General features: G+C 37.5%; 1 protein-coding gene across 2 annotated transcripts in view; it reads left to right on the top strand.

Moving 5' to 3' along the window:
• KIDINS220 (kinase D interacting substrate 220) overlaps positions 1–16,067 on the top strand; it is a 75,515-nt gene extending 59,448 nt beyond the window's left edge. For both annotated transcript variants that reach the window (XM_061989801.1, XM_061989802.1), the window contains exons 26-29: positions 6,766–6,912; positions 9,626–9,724; positions 10,681–10,929; positions 13,712–16,067. In XM_061989801.1, coding sequence (XP_061845785.1) covers positions 6,766–6,912; positions 9,626–9,724; positions 10,681–10,929; positions 13,712–14,980 — 1,764 coding nt within the window. In that variant the 3' untranslated portion in view covers positions 14,981–16,067. The remainder of the gene's footprint in view (positions 1–6,765; positions 6,913–9,625; positions 9,725–10,680; positions 10,930–13,711) is intronic.
• The last annotated feature ends 1,602 nt before the right edge of the window (positions 16,068–17,669 follow it).

Below are 17,669 nucleotides of genomic sequence, written 5' to 3'. Positions count from 1 at the left end.
TTTAATGTAGTAAAGAACACTAGAAATTGGAGGATTGAAGTAAAAAGATAAAAGAAATCTTTTAATTATTTAAGTAAAACAAGATACATTTTATCTCAAGTATGCGTAAATTGTAGCTTGGTTTTGCAAGTATCTGTAATTCACCTTTATTTACCTGTTGAAAAATGAACAGATTTTCTAGCTTCCTATAGAATAATAAAATTCCTATTTAACAATATTTGTTTTACTGACAGATGACTGTTGAAACAGTTAAGAACTAAGAAAAGCCAAAAAAGTAAAAGCCTCACGTGTCAGTCACTTTAGTTCTAGGATATTGATACAATGAACAAAGCTATTAAAAGGTGGTAAAATCTTTAATCACTTCAAGAATAAATGTGTTTCTGTTGAATTATGTATTAATTATGAGATCATTCTCATTCACTGTTTAATCATACTTTTTGTTGAGCCCTTGATTATTTTACCCAAACCATAATATTTTGTTGTTGTTAGGATGTTATCAAGGAGGATGCTGATGAGGGGCTTCCTTCACCCACAGACCCCTCAATGGTAAACGAGTAGTCATGTGGTGTGGATATTTTAGCATCTCATTGCTTTTTCAGCAGTAATGAGTCTGCATTAATCATAACTGCAGTTCACTAACACTGCATCAGTGTCTTTGATGGGCAAATAGAGTAGTTGAAAACTAATGTAGTTCATGAATGAATTTAAGAGCTAATATTTCACTTATAAGATGTATATTATTTTACCCGTAGTTTTCCCTTTACCTTTCTCAGTAGCTGTGGTGAGCTTTCAGTAAAGTGTGTTGTGGTAGCTAAAGAGTGAAGAGTGACAAACTGATTTTTCAGCACTTAGATTTGAGAATGAAGTAACTGTGTTTTTTCCGCTTTAGTCAACCTGCTCACCTGATCCCCGCTTCTTTTGTGACGTAAAGCTTTTGCAGTTAATGCACTGTAAAGCAACTTTCAATAGAAGTTGAAAAAAAAAAGTAAGAGGAAAGAATTGCTGGTTATAAGCTTAATCTTGAGGCAGAACACTAACTTCTACCTTTTCTGTGACTTGTTTTTGTTTTATCCTAAGTATTCACACAAAAATGTCATCTTTATGGGTACATGTTTTAACTCTAATTGTGGGAATTGATGGAAAATCATGATTTATTACCAAAACAGAGGTCAATATGATTATCATCGTCTTAATATGTGCTGCCAATAGTTGTCAGCAGTTACAATTTGACCTCAGTTATTTTTTCTTCTAGTAAGTCATTGCAAAAATACCTTTCTATTTTGCAGTGAAAAAACCCCCACACAAATCCTAGAGCTGTGTTTAACTGCCCATGACCTTCAGTGAGCACTCACATATGGGCAGTGCAGTGGAAAATGGACCCTAAAGTTCTCCCAGGTTGTTAGCTACCTTGTATGAAGGGGTAATTTTGGAATAAGTTTTTCTTCTTGTTTGTTTTTGAGATGCTGATGCCTTCCCTCTATTTGATTCCTTATCTCACCATCTCATTCTCTTCCCAGTCTTTTGCAGCTTGTTAATGCAAAAGAGAAAAAGTAAAGACTTTTTCAGAAGTAGTAGACTGAGGAATGAAGTACATGCTTATCTGTGAGTGTGAGAAGGGACACAGGCCTGAAAAAGTAGGATTTGTTTTTAGGGAAATGTAGTGAATAGGTTTTGGCAGCAGACCTGGACCTGGTTGCTCTTCTGGATGCTGCTATGAGTGTGTCTGCAGTTTCAAACAGCAATGTAAGGGACCTAAGTAAGTTGTGTAGCCTGTTGACTATAGGTAAGAAAGTACAGGAGATAGAACATGAAAAAGAAACTGCTTGAAATAATGGAAGATTTCATTGGATCTATTTTGGAGTTGAATTTATACTAGTAGTACTAGTGTAGTACAGTATGTAAGGTCATATTTTTCTAAGACCTAGCAATATATAACCTTACCTTAAGTGTAAATCTAAAATTTGGAACTTTTTAACATCTCTTGCGTAGTTGCCAAGGGTGTTATTAGAGTATGATATTTTATGTGCCTGATGAGGTGCCTCATCAGGTTTCCATTTATTCTAAAAACACGTTTTGTAGACTTTAGTGACATTTCTGTGAAAGGAAATAGTCTACTTGTTTTTAGGTACTGCAATTATCCGTAGGTGATGGAGACAATAATTTCATCCAGCTGTTTAGGTAGTTCTTAATTGATGGGTCATTGCGACTATATAAATTATACAGCTTCTAATTATTGAATGGATTGGTGCATGCAAAATAAAAAGCTGTACAAAGTAGTTAATGAACACCAAGATGTGTAATTGGTTTGGTGATTGAAAACAAGAAGAGTGTGTGTTGGACTAGATCATCTCTAGAAGGGTCCTTTCCAACCCCTACCATTCTGTTATGTTGTATAAAACCAAAATTGTCTTTCATGCAAAACTGGCAAAGAGCCAGAAATGTTGCAATTTGACTTTTGTATAAAATGGAGAATAATTGTTATTTTGAATGTTTAAGTCATACAAGGCAAAAAACTCAATTTCGTCACGAATATAAGTGTTTTCTGTAGTACAGATCATTGTTGCTACTCATTGCATGAGTTCCTAGAGGTTTGTTGAGCATGTTATGTGTTATAGTTAAGGCCTTGCCATTGGTGTCACTGACATTGGAGTTCACCAAGTCGGATATCTCAGATCCTAATCATTAGTCTTGTAAATTCAATGTAAGTCTAGGTTAGCCTAGTGGATATCAGAAATATCTTGAGAGCAGTCATCCTGTATCAGACACTTGACTTCTGCCACCTTCTATATTTGGATTCTATTGCTGATGATAAAAATTGTCTGTCTCGGACTATAGTTTACTGTCCTTTAGTGAACAAATCAAAACACAGACCTCAAGCCAGTAAGTTTAGAAATGCCATATATGTAGTTGTTTCAACATGAAAGTGCATTGCAAATCTTAGAATATCTGCTTAAATGTCTAATGAAAATAGATTTGACTTAAGATGCCAGCTGTTACACATCTGTGATGGAAGCAAACATACATTTCTGCTGACTTTACTATACAAATGGTTATTTCTCACAGGAGCTGCAAAAGCTTCTGGAGTGCTCTTCTGAAGAGTTTGTCGTTGGATTGTAGTGTTACTTATATCTCTTCATAGTATCCCCTGTTATGTTAGAAAGCAAACTAGCATTGGCAGTGGTTATCTGTCACAAACTTAATCGTGTGCTTTAGTTCGCATTATTAATGATAACTGGTTGGGATGCAGCTTGTTGCAGTATAATTACTTTGTTTAAATATGTTTTTCACACTGCATTGAATATATAATGCCTTAAGCTGTGTGCTCTGAATGAGAACTAATATGGTCCAGAGCATGGATTGTAGATAAACATACAATACTCCCAAAGAAACTGCAAGTGCGTTTTGAAAGTTTGAGCATGAATGGAAACGTGTGGAGTTTTCTTGTATGGATGTTCCAGGTGCTTTTATGTAGCATTTTTGTGCCTTGAATATTTGTTCTTAAAAGAAGTACCTTTTCAGTTCTGTTCTGTGAGTGCTGTTGGTTTGCCTATTTTGGAGGTGAGGGTGCTTAGACAGAAATTTTCAAAGTTACTTGAGATGTACTGGTGGTAAAACGTGGTCTTGAAATGGCAGGAGAATGTTTGGCTAAAAGCAAAGCTTCCCATCAGTAATGTAACGTAAAACAAAATCAGCAAGTGGTGTTTTCTTACAAGTGTAAAATGGAGTAGTCTGCTCATGGGAAAACTGTGTTTGTATAGCATATACTAAATGTTTCTTATGAAGGTCTGCTTAAAAATTTGATTGCATTATGAAGATATCCCATTTCTGTCCTATCACTGATTTCCTCTGTTCAAAGCGTGTCATTTGTATGTTCAACATTACTGATGTTGCTTTAAGCTGTTGTCTCTTTTCACTCTGTTTTGTCCTTTTCTCAAAGCCGTTTAAGTCTGGGTTAAGCAAAAACAGACAGGTACAGCCAGTTCCTCTGAATTATCCATTCACTTATTTCAGAGTCATTTCAGAAGCTATCATACTGGTGCTTCATGCTGGGCTGTCTGTAAACTAATACTCATTACTAGCCTTGAGGTTTGTTTTGACAAGCTGCTTTTAGCTTATGCATGGCAAATACTTTTCAGACTAATGTTCTCTAAGCATCTCTAACAAAACCACTAAGGCTGAAAAATGTGTCAGTTTAAGTACAGTTTTAATTCACTTACATGATGACAATATCCCTAAAGCTATTACATTACTTATTCTTTGGAGAGTGCTTTTTATAAAGAATGATTTGGATTAATGTGCATCTGTTTCAAACGCTTCACACTTTAACAAAAATAGTCTAAATATTTTAGTGCTTTTCTGTGTATTTTTTTTATACATAGGAGAGTTTCTAAATTAATTGTTAATGCATGCAGAAAGTATGACTTGTTCCTGATTGTTAAAAAATATTTTGATCTGAAGAAAAACTGTTTAATTAGTATTTAAAACTTTTCCCCTTTATTTGTAGATACATGATAATGTATTTAATAGACTCAGAGAACAAAGGCAACTGCTTACACACATTGCTTAGGGATCATTTATTTCAGTAGTGCTACAATGTGATTTTTGGTGTAATGGTTTCTTTTCTATTAATTGGCAAGCTTTCTTTCAAAAAGTAATTAAGATTTGAAATAATAGCTAATCTTTTCTGATGTGTTATTTGACTCATACCTATATTAAATAGTGTGTTTATTGGGAAATAATAGATGAAAGTGATATTCTGAAGAAAAACTCAAAGTGATTTTTTTGAAGAGAAAGAAGAGATGTACATAAAAGAAGTATATGATAAATAGTTTATGGATGAAGCTTCTTCCTTGTCATCTTCATCACTTTGGTGGTTGACTTATATCCTTAATATGATAAAGATTTTGACTGTGCTAAAAATCAGTCTTTAGATCAAGACTAAATAACTGTCTTGTCCTCAGAAGGACTACCAAACCCCTAAATTAGATGCTTAGACTGTAGTGGAATTGTGATGCTTAATTTATGTGCAGTAATTTAGGTAGACTACCTACTCAGAAAATGAATTATGTTTTGTTAGTTCAGAGTCCAGTTGTCATCACGGTAAAAAAATCATAAATGGTCAGAAGAACAAAGATGAGTGCCCCAGCTCTGTGCTCAGGCAAAGTGTGCAAACTGCTTGGCTTAGATTCCCCACAACCTCCTGTAGTGCTCGTGAGTGAAGTTGATAATTTGAAGCTTTTAAGTTTCAAGCACATCTAGCAGAGAACTTTGAGGGAATTACATGTAATAGCATGTAAACTTTGAAATTTAGAATAGCTTAGGTGAGCAGTGTACCTGTCTCCCTGGATCAGAATGTCTCCAATAACAGGAAGTTCGAAATAACTCTGAGGTCCAGTTGGAGTAAATAATGGAATTTTGAGTTGCTGTCTTGGAATTAATAGTGGAATAAATTATTCTTAAATGTTCTGCTTTAGATAATTTGGATATGATTATTGCCATTCTGTGTGATAATCCTTGATTTTCATAAGCAGTATATTTAGATTCACTAATTTATATTCTGAAATATTAATTAACTTTGCAGTAATAATACTTTTTTTCAATTTTGACTTACTATAAAACAGTCTTCATTGATGATTTGAAGAATATAATCAACTTGATTGACTGAGCTCTGGATAGTCAAAGTGCACTTTTGTATCCCAGGGTTTATACGTGTGAGGATGAGCTCTAAGGCTTTTTGCATCCTCCCCAAATGAGCTGTGTTTGGTTTCCAGTGCTGAAACCATAGCTTGATGTTCAAAAAAAAGGGAAGGGTGCAACCTCCCTCTTAGGAGGAGAGTATACAAGTATTTCATAGCTGATATAGGTGGTTCTGATTTGGATTGTAGGAATTTGGAATTGCTAGTGTAACTGTTTAGAGCGTTGCACTTTGCTCCAGCTTAATGCACAGGACCCACCCAGGGAGGATGTAGAGGTTTTTTGAGAATGTACTGACTACCTGCAGATGCATTTGTTTTGTTTTTCCACGCTTTCTTTAAAATGCCCAGAACCTGGCAACATCAACAACACAATTTCTGTGTAACTGGTCAGAGTTGTCAATAGTTTCTACCTAAGTCTTGCTAAAGTTCAAGATACATGGAGCATCTTCATAGTATCTTGGAGGGCAGTGGCAGTGCTGCTCTGTGTTTCTGTACTGTGGTACACAGCCCCTTGGCTGAACTGGCATAAATGGAGCTGAAGGAACCCCTGGAAAATGGACAGATGTTGCTAAAATTACCCAATGAATCCAAGTAATTGAAGAGTTATGTTTTAGATCATCTTTGATACTAAACCAGGAGTTTTTAAGGTGGGAAAATCTAAGTCATATCTGCATTATTAAAAAAAAAACAAAAACAAGACAAGCCCAAACCAAAACTAACTACTGAAATAGGGAGAAACTCTTGAGTAAAGGTTCATCTGAAATTGAATAACCCCTACTTAACACTTCTGATGTTTATGTTGCTTCTCTTAAATTATGTAATTAAAGAGAGCTATTTTCTCACATAGGCAGGCATCAAGATGCTGTGTTTTTTCACATATAAATACCTGTAATAAATGTTTCCCATTATATATTCTGATAGTACTTGAAAATGCCTGTGCATTCCTATTCCCATCTCTTTAATTTTGGTGGTTGAACGAAGCTTGATTTGTGTTGGTGTCACTGTTGAAGTTCCCGGTGTACTGAGCATTTGAACAAATCTTATGTGCACGTTTTCTCACTTACTACAGGGAGCAGGAGCAGGCACAGGATCGACCACGGGAACATCACATGTGTCTCTGAGCACAATGAGTGTGGAAGCTGTGTGTGAGAAGCTAAAGCAGATAGATGGTCTGGATCAGAGCATGCTACCTCAGTACTCTGCAACTATAAGAAAGGTATCAGCTAAATTTCAATAATGTATTTAGTACCTAAACATGGAGCTACTGAAGAAAAAAGGAAATTTTAATTGCTTCTTTTCTTGAAAATGTCCATTGAAACACATATCAAAACAACATCCTAACTTCTATGTGTGCTAAGTTTGGAAAACGTTCCAATACAAGCATATGTATTTTTCAGAGAAGGTGCTCTTTTGCAAAAAGGAAAAAGAGAGTCAAATATAAATGCCGATGAGACTGGTTATTTTGTCAAAAGAAGCAAGAAAATTATTTTAAAAATTACCGTATGTACATAAATAGGTTACAAACATGTTCTATATCCACATAGCAACATCCTTTTTCCATGAGGAATTGGCACATCTCTTCTGTTTTAAATGAGCGGTGAAAATGGTTCATTTTCTCTTTTCTAACATTCCACATCTAATTGCTTCAGAAAAAGGACACTATATTTTTCTGTTCCTGGTTTTCTCTCTGAGATATTAGCACAGAATGATTTTTTTGTCTGAATTACTTTTTCTTCACTGCTCTGTGTGTTTCTTTTACAAAGAAAGAAGGGAAAAACATGGTGATTGTCATTAATGAATGTTTTTGCTGAGCTCACTTTGGCCCAGTACCTATCATACCTTAAAAAAATACAGGGAAGATAACGATTCAAGGATTGACAAGGTTGATCATAGGAAGCTTCAGTGATGTTGCTTAAATTGAGAAGTAGGATGTCAGATTGCAACTCATTAAGTGTTGCAGCAAAAAAATCCAGTTGCTTCAGTGGCTTCAGAGTACTAAAAGAATGTGCTCACCTATAAAGAGATTCCTCATATTTATATTCTTGTATTTCTTACTACAAGTGACACCATGTAAAAAGTGTCGTGGTTTAGGCCCATCAGGGAACAAAGACCACGATTAGCCTCAAGTACCGAAGAGGCTGAGAATTGCTCGAGGGCAGGGAGGGCTTAATTGCCGCTTAAGGTCCAGGACAAAACAGACCAGGCCACTCGGTTTGGGGAAGAAAACCAGAAAATAATTTAATGCAACATCAACTAAAACATACCCACAAAAAAAACCCCAAAACATAACCAAAACGAAACAACACAGAGTAATACATCAATGGAAAGTCCAACCAGCCTTTTTAAGAACACCTTCCCGCCACACCTCCCCTCTTCCCGGGCTCAGAGCCCTGATCCCGAGGTTTTTACCTTGCCCCCCCCCGAACGGTTCGGGGGGGCAGGCAGTGGAGGTCTCAGTCAGTCTGCTCCCAATAGCTTCTGCCGTCTGTCCCTCCTCAGGACGGGTGAACTCCACACCAGTCCTCCCTGCAAGTCCGTGGGGTAACTCACACACACAGCAGCCCTGCACGGGCTGCTCTGACGTGCACCCATTCCAAAGGCTGCAGCTCCTCTGTGCCTCTCGTGTGGGGCTGCTCTGCGACGTGCAGGCTCTCCAACACGGCCTGGGCCAGGTCCGTCTCCCCACACAGTCCCTCGCCCGTCTGGACTCACTCACATGGAGCTGCTGGTGGCTCTCAGTCCTGCCACGGATCTCCACAGGTTTCAGGGGCACAGCTTGCATTCTTGCCACGGCTTGCAGAAGGGTCTCTGGTCTACTGCTCCTCCTTCCTTCCTCCTCTGGCTGAAGGGTCCGCGTGGTCGCCTCCATCTTGTATCACCCATACACCTCCTGCCTCGCATTTCAAATTCCCGTCCCCTAAATAGTGATGGCAGAGGCGCCAGATTGGCCCAGCCAGGCTGGAGGTGGGTGTGAACCCAGGAGCCGGGGGAGAGTCCGCAAACTCTTTACCGGGTCTTCACTGCAACCCGCTCCCCCTGTTACTAAGCCAAAAGCTGCTCCTTGCTAAACCAGAACAAAAAGAAAGAATAAAAATGGTTCAGCCTGTTCATTTTCCTGGTTTGATTAAGACCATCTACTGGGATACAGGAACAAAACCACTGAGATCCCTCAGACAGAGCAGAGCTCTCAACTTGAGTCTTCCATTTTGTGGCTGCTCTCGTAAGACATGGTTCCACTTCTACATTCTGTCCATCCACCAATACATGGTATAAAGAGAAATATCGCCCTCATTCTTATGTAATGAAGATGGAAGTTAAGCAGTATATAAACATACCTAACATCAGCAGTCACCTTCCTGGAACACTGATGATGTTAGGCACTCTTCTGTTGATCTCTGAATGATGAAGTCTAGTCTTCTATCCGCTGATGTTTCCGAGTATGGGAGGAATGTAAGCCTGTATTTATGCAAGGAGGGAACTTGATGGAGGCAGTACTTGATCTTTCGTGCCTCAAGCCAGGGGTCAGATGATGTCTGGGACTTAATTGTCTGATTATCTTCAGATACGTGTGCATCTGCAGTCCTTGTTTGTTTGAGTCTGAGAAATCTAGGCAGATGAATGTGTTTTATTGTGTGTGAATTTTCCTACCACTGATTTGTTGTTTCATTATGTTTGTTTAGAGAACATACACACTTTTTTGATGGGTTTAATATTTTGTTTTTTTCATGACACAAGTTATTCTTGTCTATCAGCAATCATCAGTCTTTTATAAAAATGCATGTTTTGTGTAGGATTGGACTTAAGAGTGGTGTTGATTTTCACCAGTAGTCCTCACCAATAAATCCAATTTTAATTACCTTTTTAGTCTGTTTCTGCCATGCCATAAGTCTTGTATCAGTGATCTATGCTACTTGGTTTCTTTGTTTTAGGCAAACATAAATGGCCGTGTCCTGGCTCAATGCAACATTGATGAACTGAAAAAAGAAATGAATATGAATTTTGGTGACTGGCACCTGTTCAGGAGCATGGTAAGACTTTCTCTTCAGCAGTCAGGTCGTGATAAATGAGTCTTTTTCATTATGAAGCTTATCTTTCTTTCCTGTTGCTTTCTTGTTGTCGTCATCTTTAAGATGATAAGTATCATCTTAAAACATGCATGCATTTATTATTTGGTTATTGTTTTGAGTGCTTTAATGAAGGACTAGTTGCCTTTGGATTTATGTCTTTGGTTCCCAACTCTCAAGTTGTGTAAGACCTGGCTTTCCTCTTAAGGATTCCCTTTTTAAATTTGAGGGGTTTAATGTCTCTGTCTTTTCATTAAATGTGAGGAGTTGAAAATATATTAGTGGACAGACAGGCTGTTAAAGATGCATGCCATACAATTACCTAAGTATAATTTTTAAAGAAACTTAAGTAAAATATCAAGCCAGTGAGATAAACATACAATATTCAGTTGAAACATACTCGTATATTGCAGGAAATGCTGCATTGTGTACTATTATTGAAGCATATATATACACATATCTAATTTCCCCCATTTCCTTCTTTCTGGTTTGAGCGTAAATGGCAGTTTTACAGTGAGGGTTATGCATCACAGAGAACTGTGGTTTCTCTTAAGTATTTTTAGTATGTTGCCAGTTTGACTGCTACATCAGTCTTAAACACTGAGACTTACAAGATGAAATTCATTGTTGGATTCAGATTGATTAAGATATGAACTACAAGTATTTGGTTTTGGTTTAAATTTGTAATTTATCACTTACCTAGTTTTATAAGAATTTGAATGTTTAGTGGCATTTTAGATCTTTTAAAGGTTTGAACAGTAATAATAATTTGTAAATGCAAAGAAATCTTAAATATGAAAAAGTTATTTACAGTAAAGACGATGAATGTACTAGATCTGGCAACAGATTTTTTTGTTTTAACAGTTTTGAGAACTCCCTCTATCTATTTGCACTTACACTGTCTCTTTTTGTGTGTTAAGATACTTGAAATGAGAAATTCAGAAAATCAAGCTGTTCAGGAAGATTCTCGTGGAACAACTGAGCATGTTACCACTACCATTCCTCATAGTGAACTTGCTCGTCGTCCTGGGCATAACACTGAGTTGCCTCATACTGAGCTTACTGGTCTTTCTGGTCAAGCTCCCTACACACTTAACTTCAGCTTTGAAGAACTCAACACAATTGGTCTTGATGAAGCTCCCCCACGCCACAGTAACTTAAGTTGGCAGGTATTTAATAAAGAAATGAGTTCTGCTTGCTTATCTGTATGGAAAGGGTTTTCTGCATTCTTGGATACAGTAAGGTCAACAAATATGTCTACTGTGACCATTTTTGGATACTTAGATGAAGGCTCTAACCACGCTTTTGGAGTCTTATGTCTTTAGTCTATGGTACTTCAATACTATTCTCGTATTGCAGATGACTCTTCAAGAGAAAACAATCAAAGCTATTATGCTTTTCTGATCTAGATTAGGGCGGTGTCCTGTAAGATTTCGGTTTATTGTAGCATTCAGACTTTGTGTATGAAGTATTTTAGCTATATGATAGCCAGATGTTATGCTAGTCAAAGGATTACAGATACATTTATTAGGTTTTTTAAAAAAGATAACTACAGCACTTTGTGACATCAAAGACTTGTCCTGAGAGTGCATAATCTATTCATAGACTCCATGGCTGACCTCCTTCTCTAACTATGGTTTCTGCCACAGGTCCACAGGTTGCAGTCAGTTTTCCTTCTATATCTTAAGAGATCATGAAAGTGTGTGATTTTCTTTTGTTCTTTTTTAAGAAATAAGACAAATCAGTTGGTATCTAAATAGTGATTAGAATTAATAAAACAAAACCCCAAAGCAAATATTTCGCAGCTTTTTCATCCCTGGAAATCTAAATTAGAAAATCATGAAGGTGCATCAAGATAACAAGACACCCCAAATTTATTATTATCATTTCTATTAATAAATAATAAGTCATAAGTTAGTATTACAATTTAGTATTATAGGTGCATATAAGTAATCGAGGTGCAACTTTACCAGTGCTGAGCAGAGGGAGACAATTGCTTCCCTGATCCTTCTGGCCACGCTATTTCTGATAAAAGCCAGGATGAAGTTGGCCTTCTTAGCCTTGGGCACTGCTGGTTCATGTTCAGCCATGAACAGGCCCCAGCACAGAGCCCTGGGGAACACCACTGGTTACCAGTCGCCAGCTGGATTTAACTCCATTCACCACCTCTCTGTGGGCCCAGCCATACAGACAGTTTTTAGTCAGGAAATAGTATGCCTGTTTAGCTGTTCCCCAATATTCTAGTGTGTATACAACATTATATATCTAATGAAAAGCTGTCAGTAGTTGCTTAGAAATGTAGAGGGCATAATGGAATGGTAACCTGTAGATCTTGTGTATGCTGCTTGCTGGGAGAATTATGGGCATCTTCTGAGGAGGAGAAGAAACATGTTGGTTTGCACTGCATTCAAGTGCAGAACAAGAAAAGGGAAAAGGTTGAACAGAACCGAGAAAGATACAAAGGATACATGTAAGAGCATGATAAAGGTGGGAGGAAGGAGAAAACGGACAAGAGAGAATGAGACAGAGAAGGATGGATGAAGAAGGCATATCTAGAGAACTTCTGGAGAGAGTCCAGCGCAGGACCACCAAGATTATCAGGGGACTGGAACATCTTTCATATAAGGACAGGCTGCGGGAACTGGGGCTGTTTAGTCTAGACAAGAGGAGACTGAGGGGGGATCTTACTAACATTTACAAATATCTAAATGGTGAATGTCAGGAGGTTGGGACATCCCTTTTTTCTATTGTAGCTAGCAACAGGACAAGGGATAATGGGATGAAGCTGGAACACAAACAGTTCCACTTAAATATGAGACAGACCTGTTTCACTGTTCAGGTGAGGGAGCAGTGGAACAGGCTGCCCAGAGGGGTTGTGGAGTCTCCTTCCTTGAAGGTCTTCAAGACCCGCCAGGACATGTTCCTATGTGACCTGATCTAGGTGAACCTACTTCTGCAGGGGGGTTGGACTAGATGGAAGTGTTTGAATCCACCCTTCAATTTTCCTGCTTACATTTAGCTTGTTAAAACTACCCAAGCCCCTTTAGCTGGTTTTTTCTTTAATAGTGTTTTCTAGTACTAGGTTTTTTAAACACGGTTCATTTCCAGTATTGCCCCAAACAAGACATAATGCCTCAACAGTCTTTCAAAATCTCACCTCTTGTGCACTGAGAAGTTGAGTAGGTTTCCTATAGTACTTTCTGCTTAAGTCAGTTCGTCAAGCTCCAATTCATTGGGCACCTGCATCTTTTACTTGGTGGCAGTGAGCAGCCTGTTATATGCATGATATGAAGCCATATGTTCACAGTCCACTCCTTTCCTTTACTCAGATATGTGCTAGACCTTAGTTTGAGTATTTAACAGATGGTCTAGCATAGCATCAAAGAATCATTTAAGTCAAAAAAGACCTTGAAGAGCATCCTATGCCTATGGAGTTCTCTGTGTGCACACCAAAAGAGCAAAGAGGAATATGTTTGTCCAAAAATGGATTTTTCTACCATCAGCTATATGCAATGGTATTTTGATGGGATATATTGAAGTATTTAGGATGAGGTTCACCATTTAGATGACCTCTATGTTTTTCTAATAAAAAAGTTCTAATTTTGTAAATGTACAAAAATGCATTAGAAAAGCTATTGACATACAAATTCAATTGTTACATACTCAGAAACCTCAAATGCACTAAATAAAATGCTTGTTTGGTGGAAATCTTCTGTTGTGGGGACCAAGAATTGTTAGTTGACTGAATGTGTGTGTGATGGCATATATATGATTATAGTAAGCATGTTTGAATTGTAGAATTGGCAATTTCACATACATAATCTATTCACAGGAACAAAAAAAATTAGTCATATACTTGATGCTTTGATTTATTTAAAATGCGATAAAAGTGAAAAAATAGTTTATTTAACTGTTATCTCTCTCTTTTCTTTCTCTTTTTTTCTTTTCCAGTCACAAACTCGTAGAACTCCAAGTCTTTCAAGTCTTAATTCTCAAGATTCTAGTATTGAAATATCAAAGCTTACTGACAAGGTACAGGCAGAATACAGAGATGCATATAGAGAGTATATCGCTCAAATGTCACAGTTAGAAGGAGGCGCCAGTTCTACTACAGTAAGTGGTAGGTCCTCCCCTCATAGCTCAAGTGCATTCTACATGGGGCAGAGTACATCAGGGGGTTCCTTGCATTCCAGTGCAGAACAGGATAAAGGAAAAGAGGCTGAACAGAAACAGGATGATGGAAGAAAGTCCTTCTTGCTGAAGAGAAATGATGTTGATTACAGTACTTCAGGTGTTTCTACTAATGATGCGTCTCCTTTGGATCCTATAACTGAAGAAGATGAAAAATCTGATCAGTCTGGTTCCAAGCTTCTCCCAGGAAAGAAGTCTTCAGAGAGAACAAGTATTTTCCAGGCTGCAGATTTAAAGCTTAAGGGAGTTACTCTCCGGTATCAGAAGCTTCCAAGTGATGAAGATGAGTCGGGAACTGAGGAATCAGATAATACTCCACTTCTGAAGGAAGGTAAAGATAAGAAAATGGATGGCAAAATAGAGAAGCAGCCTAAATCTCCAGAACATGGATCTGAACCAATTAGAACCTTCATCAAAGCAAAGGAGTATTTGACAGATGCCCTTTTGGATAAAAAAGATTCGTCTGACTCTGGTGTAAGATCCAACGAAAGTTCTCCAAATCATTCCCTGCATAATGAAGGAGCAGATGATTCACAGCTTGAAAAGGCAAATCTCATTGAGCTTGAGGATGACAGTCACAGTGGAAAGAGAGGAATTCCACACAGCCTTAGTGGCCTTCAAGATCCAGCTGTGGTTCGCATGTCTATTTGCTCAGAAGATAAGAAAAGCCCTTCTGAAAGCAGTTTGATAGCAAGTAGCCCAGAGGAGAACTGGCCGGCATGCCAGAAAGTCTATAATTTAAATAGAACCCCTAGTACAGTAACCTTAAATAATAACAGTGCTCCAACCAATCGAGCTAATCAAAATTTTGAAGAAATACAAGGTATCAGAGATTCACCTCAAATTATCCTGCACCCAGGCTCGGGCTCCAATTCAGCTGCGGTTCAGAACGAGAACCTGAAGAGCGTCACTCACAAGCGGAGCCAGCGATCAAGTTATGCCAGGCTGTCAAAAGATTCATCAGAGCTCCACACTGTCGCAGCCTCAGAAGGGGCTGGTTTCGGAGAAGAAAGAGAGAGTATCCTGTAAAAGAGCAGCTGAGTTAAAACAAGAGTACTCCCGTGAATTGTCCCTTGCTTGGAATTCTTTGTCAGTGTGTGGTTACGTAAAGCTCTGTAGTTTAAGCTTTCAATATTGTAATAGAAGGTCTAGATTATTTTCAGTCATTGTCTTGGAGAGTAGAAATAATTTTTACAAGCAGCAAGTTACTTCAGACCTTCCCCATATATAAAAGCAGAACTTGTCAGCATGGAAAATCAGTTCTTTGTTAAGACACTGTGCAAAGGTTTAGGCAGGGGGTAAATGTTACAGAAGTAAGTATGATTTAATTATTCAAATTATGATGTGATTTTGCCTGACTGTTGGGATGTGTATTACATATCCCTTCTAAACATTCCAATCAAGTCTGCATACTTGCAAGTAAGGCTGACTGTGCATCCTGAGAGATGCCAGATGATGAAATATCACAACGTGTGACACCCTTATCAAACATCGCATTAATTAGTGGATCGATGTGTGCAACATATACTACATATGTTGAAATTTGAGCGTTAAGATAGCTGTTTGGCTATATGTACACTTCTACTCTCTCTATATTCAGTAATTGCTGTTGAATTTGTGAACTTTGGGTAGAGTGGTGATAAAGCTTGTAAGGAACGTTGTCTTGATGTGTCACTGGAATGGACAGTTATTTATAAGGTAATACCTTATTGATTTAGTGACTCTGTTATTTATTATAGGTACATAATTTTACAGTCACTGATCTAAAAAGATGGAGCCACCTGAACTGCATTAAAATAGTGTAAGGATAAAGTACGGATGTGATGTCTGAGCTTAGGAAGTATCTGTTGCTGTGCATGATGTTTCCTTGGTGCAGTGTTTATCATTTGGTTATGGAAAGGAAAATAGGCAGTGTTTGCCATCTCATCAGAGCTGAATGCCAGTGTTCTGAAGTACACTGTTGGAAGATGTTTTTATGTCATCTTAAGTAATGTACCTGAATGTTTTGTAGCAAATGCTTGTACTGTCCAGTGAAATCTGCATGTTTTTGAGGAAGAATAATTGTTCAAACTAGACTGGTAGTACAAAGAGAATAAAAAGTAAATGGGTGTGTTGAGTTTGTGTCCAAATTTCTATTTATTGCGGTATTTTGTTTCTTCACTTGATAAAAATGTTACATCCGTGATTTTGGTTGGAGTACTGCATGTATTTCATTAAAAACAATACATTAAAACAATATTGTTATTAATACAATATGAAATAAGCATCAAGTACAAAAAAAAAAAGAATTGATAAATGGAATTGCCAAAGCAGATGCTTCTAAAGGAAGAGCAGTGAGCTGCAGAGATGGGGCCACCTCCTGCTATTCCAAAGCAGTAATCCTGCTGTTTGTGGCAGTTAACATGTGCTGGTAGTTCTGTGTGGCTTTGTTTCTGTCCTAGTGCATCTCCAAGCAGATGCCTCCAGCGGGCCCATGTGGTTGTGGCCTTTGTTATCCAAACCAAGAGGATGCTTTTCTATGCCAGAGTCAACAGAGAAAAACTGACTTTGTCCAGGCTCACTGTTCTGTTCATTCCATTCATGTCTCGCACTCACAGGGCTGGAGACGTGATCTTTACATTTTTGGATTTTGTTAAATTAGGATTCAATTGATTTGAATTAAAATTTACTCATCAGAGTGTTAGAGAAGTATGGGAAACTTGTGTGCACATATCTTTATTAGGTTGTTAGTTTAACCAAAAGACATCCCAAAAGAAAATCAGAAGGCCCCGAAGCCTGTGTAGCTTCATGGTGTTTTTATGAGTCTTTGGGAACGTTTTTTTGCTTTAGGCTCTTCCTACTTTTTTTTTTTTTTTTAATTATATCACTCTGCTCACTGAAATCTTTGTGTGTAAAAGCACTTTAGAGAAAGATACTTAAAAGCATTGTTTTGTATTAAAGGATAAGAAGTGTAGCCTTTTTCATTTAGACATATTGACAGTATTGATGAAAGATGCCAATTGTTTTAAATCATTTTGTCTGTTAAAATCCTCAAATAATCCAAAGGAATGATTTTAAATTTTTATGTGGTTTTGAGAGCTTTTTCTTTCTAAAAGTTTTATCTCTCGGGTATGGAAAAACACTCAAAATCGGGATGAAATAGGTAGTTAAGTAGAAAACTTTTCAGCGTCTCTATCTTGTATTCATGAATACCAACGTAATTGCTTATCACCGCTAAGAAACAATAGTTATGAACAAAATGCCTCTCTAAGATTGTAAATGGCTTAAAAGGGCTTAATACTGTCTTGGAGTATGTAGATCCATGCCCTGCATAAGATGTGGGGACCTAAAGTCATTTCAGTTCCAAACAGTGGTTCAGTCCTGCTTCCTTTAATTGCATTTTGTAGTAATGCATGCTGTAGTTTATATAACCAGATGCATTTGTGGGCTTGCTACTTAATCCCTTCATAGCAAAAGTCTTAGAATCAGCAAAATATGAGTTTTTCGTAGCCAATTGAAGAGCTACAAGAGCTATTTGTTAATAGGACAGTAAATATAAAAAACACTTAGGATCTACTTGCAGAAAAATAACTAGACAGTGCATTTTGTTTCTCTATTGACACATCTTAATATTTTTATACAGGTGTTCATAAGCAAACAAGAAAGTGTAGTACTCTGATAAAGGAGAAGAGAGAAATGGAGTATTGTAATACAGCACAGTAGTAAGAAGTGTCTTTTA

This window comes from Colius striatus, chromosome 2, assembly GCF_028858725.1.
Source record: "Colius striatus isolate bColStr4 chromosome 2, bColStr4.1.hap1, whole genome shotgun sequence".
In the NCBI taxonomy this organism is placed as follows: Eukaryota; Metazoa; Chordata; class Aves; order Coliiformes; family Coliidae; genus Colius; species Colius striatus.
Note: the sequence above shows the minus strand (reverse complement) of the source record. Positions and strands in the feature narration are given on the sequence as shown.